This window comes from Mangifera indica, chromosome 2 (genome assembly GCF_011075055.1).
Source record: "Mangifera indica cultivar Alphonso chromosome 2, CATAS_Mindica_2.1, whole genome shotgun sequence".
Taxonomy (NCBI): Eukaryota; Viridiplantae; Streptophyta; class Magnoliopsida; order Sapindales; family Anacardiaceae; genus Mangifera; species Mangifera indica.
In genome coordinates, this window is record NC_058138.1 from 22,867,151 (window position 1) to 22,876,123 (window position 8,973).

The 8,973-nt window shown below is 35.3% G+C and overlaps 1 protein-coding gene across 2 annotated transcripts; it reads left to right on the forward strand.

The window, feature by feature from the left end:
• Window positions 1–4,237: 4,237 nt before the first annotated feature.
• On the forward strand, window positions 4,238–6,695 carry LOC123197815 (heavy metal-associated isoprenylated plant protein 34). 2 transcript variants are annotated; one of them, XM_044612240.1, is made up of 3 exons: window positions 4,238–4,617; window positions 4,727–4,802; window positions 4,932–6,695. In XM_044612240.1, the coding sequence occupies exons 1-3, from the start codon at window positions 4,588–4,590 to the stop codon at window positions 6,536–6,538; spliced, it is 1,713 nt and encodes a 570-aa protein (XP_044468175.1). In that variant the 5' UTR covers window positions 4,238–4,587; the 3' UTR covers window positions 6,539–6,695. The 2 variants fall into 2 exon arrangements, with proteins under 2 accessions (XP_044468175.1, XP_044468167.1); XM_044612232.1 differs by having other exon boundaries at window positions 4,239–4,617; window positions 4,724–4,802.
• The last annotated feature ends 2,278 nt before the right edge of the window (window positions 6,696–8,973 follow it).

Here is an 8,973-nt window from a genome sequence, read left to right on the forward strand (position 1 = left end):
GTTTAGTTTAAGATTAATGAATTGTGATTTGAATTCCAAAATAATTTAATTTTGGGTTTATTCTTAATCGAGTTTGAACTCAAATGTTCAAATTGGTTCATTTATAAAAACGAACTCAAAATTAACTCAAATTCGGTTTGTTTGATTGGAGCTACAATTTGAGTTTAAGCAGATCGGATCCAATTCAGCCCTATGCACAAACCAGAAATCCTTTAATTTGTTATGCAAATTTGGCTTCAATACTAGAGTGCCATCAAGTTTCATGTTCTCTAGAAAGTATAAAACATTAGTCCTTAAACATGTTAAGAGTCCATGAAAAGACTCTGACCTTCAACCTCAAGACCTTGATTAGTAAAAAGTTGTGGTCATGACAGTTTTATTGAAAGGATTAAATTATTGTAACTTATAAAATAAAGTTAAAATCTCCGTGCATAGATTCATGCATGTGGTTTTGTTATTATTATTATTATTTTTTTGGTTTTCTCCATGGGGAATTCTAAGCAATTCTTACTTAAATGTGAAACACAGATTCAGCTTTCACTTGCAAGTAGTAGTTCACTGGGAAGAGAAGCTCTTGAGGCTTATGGAGGGGTAGAGTAAGAAAGGGAAAGAATATTTGGCAAACAAGTAAGCCGGAAAAAAAAGAGAAAAAAGTGAAAAGAGGCTAGATTTGAATGTCTAAAGTTGAGGTTAAAGCTTGCTTCTTTGTCTGCAACACTGTGAAAAGGTGCAAAACGAATATGCTACTATTCTATTCTTCTTATTATATCAGAATTTGAATCCGAATCCTGTTGGGTTTGTCCTTTACAGGTCAAAGTATTTCTGTTTGGTCTCCATTTTCCATCTGTGTCAGCTCTTTCAGTTCCTCGGGATTCCCTTTCTTCCCAAAGTAATATTATTCTATCTCTTGTCAGTCACTCATCTCTCCACACATCCCAGTTGCTTTGCTTGCCTGCAGGTTGCCTTTTTTATGATCGCTTACAGACTTAGGAAAAGAGAGACCTGAAATGGGGTTGGCTGATTTTGAATGTTGAAATAATTAACACAATCACCTAACCGTTTTTAGGCTATGAAATGAAACCTTGGTGCCTTGCTTTAAGCTGGTGGGTGATACATTATTGATATAAATTAGGTTTGTTAGAAGACTGATTGTACTTGTAATTTTGACAGTTTTGTATTTGGAATCTGGGATCATTTTGTCAACACATATGGGGTTTAGATGTCTTATCAATGGGTAAGAGCCCACTTTTTGATAAGTGGGCTACGGGGGCAATGCCCTAGAACTTGCAAGAAGTGTTTAATAACTCATTCTTTATAATGAATAGATAAGATATTATTCATTAGAAGTTATTCACAATTTAAATTTATTTTAGAAAGAATTGTTTAAAAATTTTCTTATAAAGTAAAAAATCTTAGTATGGTTTGGTTAAGTCGTTAGTTTGATAATCCTATTGACTCCTTGTTTTTCACATGTTTGGTACACCAACCTAACTGGCATCATGAGGCTGATTTATCAGGTGAGTTTAATAACTCACAACTTTTGTTGCCATCAGCCAGCAACCATATTATCTGATATAAAAGAGCCTGTGTCTCTCTTTGTCCTGTTTCTGCACAATGTCTACCCAGCAAAGGCCTAGCTGTCCTACATAATGGGGACTACCCTGGGGACCAAAACTTGTCTCACCGTTGGCAGAGCTGCGTTGATTCATTATTGGCTCTGAAGAGATAACCTTATCTTCTAATGTTATAAGAGTATTGTGCTATAAAGTGTCAATAATGAATTTGTCAGCATCATACGCTTATTACCTTAGTAAAAGCCATGGGTATAGGCTCACTGGCCTTCTTGTACCGGGTCAAAGTTTGAACTTAGATTTAAGTTTCAGCTTGATTGAATTGCTAATCCAGAACCAAATGTAAAATGTGGAGCAAAATTTTGTTGGAGGCAGAAGTTAATGTGGAGTGTGAACTGTAGAATTGCCAATGGCTGTTTGTCTGTCTCTCTTGAGACTAAGAGTATTTTTGGCAGCTATTTTTACCCCCATCTGCCGAAACTAGATTTAACAGCACAAGGCTACCAGATGAACTGTCACTGGAGACTAGACTGCAGAATCTTTGGCGTTTTGCAGTATGTGACAGATGACATTTATTACTTTCCTCAATCTTCCATTCCTTGCCTTCTTCTCCACCCACTCCTCAATTCTCTTGCAACTCCCGTGAATTGGTTCATCATAGTCCAACAATGACAAATTATTTCAGACCAAAGTTTTAAATTGACAGTTGCCTATGGATTGCATTGAAACTAATGACTTGATCGGATTTAATTTTGACTAAATGATTATCTTAAAACAAGGTAACTTCGAATTAAGATTTTCCTTAATTTAAGTTTGAATTGAATTTTTTTATGTTTAATAAGTTATTAAAAAATCATTGTTTAATTCATTTTTCTGAAAGAATTTACTTAATCTTGGACATGTTCTTTCATTTTTTTTTTTGATAATATTTTTTATTATTTTATTAATAATTTGAGTTAAATTTCATAGATTCAAACTAAATTTAAATCTACCTAAATTTAGCTTCTGATGGACTCAAATCTACTGTCCAATGGAAACCCTCAAGTTTGTGTGCATTAAGAACACTTAAAAAAATAAAAAAAGAGATCATGTCGATGATTTGATGAATATTTTTATGTTATAAAACTGAGAAGTTAATTAGTCAAAGTCTCAAAAAGCAATTTCGGAGAGATTTTTGTGGGTTTTGTGCCCTGTGGTGGGGGGATGCTTTTTTTTGTCACCATTCAAACATCTATTTACAGTGAAAGGACATGAAAATATAAATATAAAGAAGATTTACGCGCATAATTTTTTAAATGGGTTAGGCTTTTAAGGACAAAAACAATAATTTGGTCTGCTAAAGAAGACTTCAAGCTCTGAGAAAATTATTGTTCAAGCAGCTTTTGACCCTTATGGACTGTCTCTTTGCCATGCATAGAATCGCAAGTTGGGGGAGTTTTGAATTTGCTTTTGGCTTCACTTTTCTTTTTTTAAAGCCTTATGCATGAACTTGGCAATTTGCTTAAAGAGATAATTATTCAAAATCATAATATTATGTCAATTTATTTATTTTTATTAATATTCAATCATTTATATATAAAATATTATTATTTATATGAAATTTATAATATTTTATAAATTTATAAATTACATAATAAGTCTAGTCTTTCTAACTAATTGCTTATAATATAAAAGCTTTTCACTTTGCATTATTATTGAACTAAAACTAGGTCTTTTACAGTTGTTTTACTGTTCTCAACCACTTCAGTACAAATTTTATGTTTTGTCAATGGCATTTTCCCATTTGGATCTTATAATCCATTATACTGCCTGTAACGTGATGTTTCCAACATCACAAATCTCTATGGTCCCCCAATTAGAGAGAGTCAAGCAAGCAATGAATTATTTAATCCCACAAAATAAGGGAAAAAGACAAATAAATTATTGACTCATCAGGTCTCATGTCCTACATGTTTGCCCAATATGTTTCAGCTTTTGGCCTTATGGGACAATGGGGCAATTTTTAATTGTATGGTCTTGAATGTGAAATATAGGAATTTTAATGTTAAATTAAATTAAATGAATAAAATAAAATCATAATTCACTTTCAAATCTACTGTGGTGAACCCATGTGGTAGATCAAGGCTAGCCAAGTGCCCAACCTCATGTCACATAATTTGTGTAGTGTAGGCCATGACCAGCATGGGCACTCATTAATTTTGTCCACACTTTGATTTTTTGTGCGTTTAGTCATAGTCCCTAATCTCATTAATATCATCATTTTTAGGTGTTTCTTGCACACCTTAAATTTATATCTTACAAGAAACATCATGTTATTTAGATTCTAATATAAGTTTTTAATGTATCAATACTTTAATGTAAAATTGGAAAAAACTATAACTTTAAAATCATAAAATAAATTGATATAAAAAAGGTTAAAAAATTGAAAAATATAAATATATTAAAAAATTATCCACAATTTTTTAACAACTTATTTAAATTAAGCAAAATTTGAATTATAATTATTCTAATTTGAATTTAATTCATTTAATTTTTTTTTTTTTGAGATTGTCTATTTAGAACTGAATTTGAGATCCATATTAGAAATGGTTAAAAAGACAAGAAAGGCCTAAAGTACAGCTCTGGTGTAAAGCCCCAAGTACATGATACATTAGATTGCAATATATTTTACAGGTAGAAGAAAAATACCTGCTTGTGTTTTTGTTTTATTATTTTCTAATGGTGCCTCGCTGCCTGTGCAACCGCCTTCCTCTCTCTTTCTCTTTGTGCCATTATAAAAACTAAAGTTCAGAACAGCTCACCAATCACAATGTCCTCAATTAGAACAGAGGTAGGCAGCATTGGGAAGCTTAGCTTACAAAAGATAAGCGTTAACTAAATGCTCACCAAGTCCAACCGCCTTTAACTCTGTCTCTCGAACCAACAAACCAAGCTAACTTCATCTTTTTTTCTTCTCTCTTCTTCCGGTTCATTTCACCACTTCTCACACAGGTCTTTCTGAATTAGAAAATAAAAAATGAATAAGCAAGATCTTATGAAGTTTCAGGTACCCCATATGTCTATTCATGCTTTAAAGACTATAGTTTTATGACCCTTTTCATTTCTGCTTCTTCTTATGCTTAACATGTCTTCAATTGGTTATCTTTTCTTAGCAGTCTTGTGTTCTCAAAGTGAACATACACTGTGATGGCTGCAAAAAGAAAGTGAAGAAACTGTTGCAGAAAATTGACGGTATCCTTCTTTCTTTGTATGCTTTATATTCAATATGATGTACTTGTTGTAACTTGTAAGGATGTTCAGTGTGTATTTCTTAGGCTAAGGCAAAATTGGTGATAGTGGTTTTGTAATTTTTGTGATTAGGTGTGTATTCTATAAGCATAGATGCAGAACAAGGGAGAGTGGTAGTAACAGGCAATGTTGATCCAGCCATTCTCATCAGGAAGCTTGAGAAATCAGGGAAATTTGCTGAGTTATGTAGGCCTCAAAAGGGTTCAAACAGCTACCAAAATCTTGTCAACAACCAGTTCAAAAACATGCATTTTGACAATGGTAAGGGTGGCAAAGACAACAAATCTCAAAAGGGTGGTGGGAATAATAACCAGCCAAAAGGTGGACATCAACAACAACAGCAGCAACAAATTATGCAGCAGCAATTCAAAGGGTCTAAGGACATGAAGATGATGCCTCACAAGGATCAAAAATCTGTCAAGTTTCACTTGCCTGAGGATGAGTTTGATGATGAAGATTTTGATCATGAGTTTATTGACGATGATGAAGAAGATTTTGATGATGAATTCGATGATGAAGACGATTTTGATGATGAGGAGGAGTTTGGCCATGGTCATGGCCATAATGGTCATAACTTCTCTAACAAGATGATGCCCATCATGAATAATAATGGGCATGGTGGGAAACATGGGCCTAATGTTATGATGGATAATGGGCCTGTCATAAATATGAAAAGAGGTAATGGAAATGGGGGAAATGGCAAAAAAGGTGGAGTTATTGATGTACCAATTGTGATGATGGGAGACAAAGATGGTAAAGGCGTCAAAGGAGGAAAGAATGGAAGCAAAGAGAATAACCAAGGAGGGAAGCAAAGTAAAGGAGGTAAATATAAAAGTGATGGTAACAAAAAGAGTGGTGGTGGTGGGTTTCTAGGGTTTGGTAAAAAGAAAGGAGGTGAAGATAAAAAGAGTGGTAAAAATAGTAGTGATGGTAGTGGTGGGTTTTTAGGGTTTGGCAAGAAGGATAAAAATGTCGAAGATGGTAAAGGTGGTAACAAAAATGGCAAGAAGAATACTAACAATGGAGGTGGTGGTGGAAACAATAATGGCAATGGGCCTAAAAAGGGTGAGGCCAAGAGTGATGGGCTCCATGATATGAAGAAAATAAAGAATGATTTCCATGATTTTGATGTGCCTATTCTAGGCAAGGGTGGTAAAGGAAATGGAGGAAATGGCCATGGTTATGGTGTTGGCCATGGTGGTGGTGGTGGTGGTAAAAGTGGAGGCCGGATGGGGCAAATGAGTAATTACCCGATGGGGCAAATGGGCAACCATCCGATGGGGCAAATGGGCAACCATCCGGTGGGGCAAATGGGCAACCATCCAATGGGGCAAATGGGTAACTATCCAATGGGGCAAATGGGTAATTACCCAATGGGTCAGATGGGTAATATTCCAGCAGTGCAAGGACTACCAGCACCAGCTGCAGCAGCAATGAATGGTGGATATTATCAAGGGATGGGGCCACCAGGGAACCCTTACAATCAACAATATATGGCCATGATGATGAATCAACAGAGAATGAACGGTGGAAATGAGATGTATCAGCCAATGATGTATGCAAGGCATCACCCGGCTTTTAACTATGGACCACCACCACCATCAGTGAACCCTCATGCTACTGATAATTACACTTACTTCTTCAGTGATGAGAATGCCAATAGTTGTAGCATCATGTAAAATTGCTTAGAACTAGAAATAGTTTAATCTTTTGGGTTTGGGTGTGGGTTTTGGTTAATTATCTTGTGTTTGTGTACTTTTGTAGTAGTACTTGTACAACAAGGGTGCAAGGTGAAAAAGAATACAATATTGCCCATAATGGGTAACTTTTGTTTCATAAGTTTTTCCTTCACAATTATTTGAATATCTTTTTAATTATTAAAAATAAAAATGAAATAAATTATTAATATATAAATTGATATTTATTATTATATGTCTTAATTTTCAAAGGCCAAACGACTATTTCCCACCCAAGGTATGCTGTAATGACAAGTTTCCCCCCTTTAACTATGGAAATACCAAACACCCACCCATGGCCAGTTAAAAGTAACGGGGTTAAGGGTAAAATTGTCATTTTCTCTATAATATTAAAAAATAAACTAAAATATAATTTCATTTTGCCCCCTAAAGTTTGAAAACAAAAATTTTCCCCCAGCCTAAGTTTAAGAAAATGGCAGTTTCACCCTAGGGTTTGGTTTTGAAATCTCCGGCGACCTCTCCGGCTCCGTTGCCGACGGCTTCTCCCTCCCGAAGAATCCTCTCCTTCCGGTGATCGGTTTCCTCCCATTTGGAGGCCCGATCGTCGCCGGAAAAGCGGTGGGAGACGAAGAACTTCGTCGGGGAAGACGAAGTTCTTCGTCTTCCCAGACGAAGACGACGGCTTCGTCTTCGTCTGGGAAGACGAAGAACTTCGTCTTCCCCGACGAAGTTCTTCGTCTCCCACCGCTTTTCCGGCGACGATCGGGCCTCCAAATGGGAGGAAACCGATCACCGGAAGGAGAGGATTCTTCGGGAGGGAGAAGCCGTCGGCAACGGAGCCGGAGAGGTCGCCGGAGATTTCAAAACCAAACCCTAGGGTGAAACTGCCATTTTCTTAAACTTAGGCTGGGGGAAAATTTTTGTTTTCAAACTTTAGGGGGGCAAAAGGAGATAAAATTTTCAGGCGTTAGGGTTCTGTTAAATTTAACTGGCCATGGGTGGGTGTTTGGTATTTCCATAGTTAAAGGGGGGAAACTTGTCATTACAGCATACCTTGGGTGGGAAATAGTCGTTTGGCCATTTTCAAATCATGAACTTAGTGGAAACAAAAGTTCCATGAATATGAAAATATGGCCAATTATTTGTTGGAGAATTTCAATCAATGGCTTATAATTTATAGATGCTAATAAAATTCTTCTATTTGATTGAATTTTGTATTAGGCATTCCAATTTTAGTTAATGATTTGATAAACAATGTTGAATTTGGTGATTTGTTGGAGTTCTCTGGATTCGATTTGGGTAAAATTCGAACAAAGCTTAGATTATGATTGACTTAAACTATATACATTTGGATATCACTTGGAAAGTATATTTAAGTTTAAACAATTCAATTTAAATTCAATCCTTTATTTTTCACTAGTGCATTGTTATTGACATATCTTATACATTTGGGTAATTCTTGGGAAATTTATGGTATCTTCTTTTCTTTAGGATGATTGATGACAAAAGTGAGATGTCAACAAGGAGCTTTCTCAAAAGAAGAGATTATTCATTTGCTTTAATATATTAAACGTTATGGCATCAATCCCCATCCACTCCACTCCAGCTTAAAGGCTCTCTTGCCATCAACTATTTGATTTCAATCATTGGAGTTCTTCAATTATGTGTTCACTTTAAGCTACTTTCATCAAGGACCTTTTATTTTCTCATATATAAATCAACAAAATTATATATACACTCTGTATTAAATATTTAATTGAATATCTAGATAATATATTATTATATAATTAGTTAATTTTAAATTAAAAATAAAATAATATCTACTTACATAATAATGATATTTAATTAAATATTCAAAATGAGATGAATATATAATTACTCATTTGAAAGTGATTGGTTCCACTTTCCATATGTCCTAAACCTGATCAGACCACAACATGTGAGGATCTGGACCCCCTCCAAGCAGGTTACAGGTTGTGCCCATTTGGAGCACCAAGCTCATCTTCAGGACTCGTCCCATCCCATCCCATCCCATCAATTGGGCTGAATTTCCAAGCCCATCTTTTTGGCTCAGATAAGCCAATTTCACAATCAGTTCTTGCAGGGGTGCTTGTCTAGTTAGGGCTCTTGACATTGCCAAGTGTCTTCGGCTCTTGTTTAGTATGCTAATCTTCTGCCCGCCTCAGCCAAAATTTGCATGTGAACTTCCTTAACCCAACTAAAAAATGTCCCGAGCTCTCTAATGAACAATGACCACACTAAAAAGGTCCATATTTGTAGGTCACATCTTCGATTTGTATAAGTTAAATTTTTTCAAATATATCCTATCTTAAATTGCGTTACATGATAACAAACTATATATTATGCATGGGATGTCTAAACTATTCCTTCCAGCCAAGCTTTCCGGGTGCTAGAAA

What these genes read in the sequence shown, in the direction of transcription:
- LOC123197815 (XM_044612232.1), top strand. Translation starts at nt 4,588, where the DNA reads ATGAATAAGCAAGATCTTATGAAGTTTCAG. An exon ending in AAGATCTTATGAAGTTTCAG is followed by an intron (nt 4,618 to 4,723) that starts GTACCCCATATG and finishes ATCTTTTCTTAG; the next exon opens with CAGTCTTGTGTTCTCAAAGT. An exon ending in ACTGTTGCAGAAAATTGACG is followed by an intron (nt 4,803 to 4,931) that starts GTATCCTTCTTT and finishes TTTTGTGATTAG; the next exon opens with GTGTGTATTCTATAAGCATA.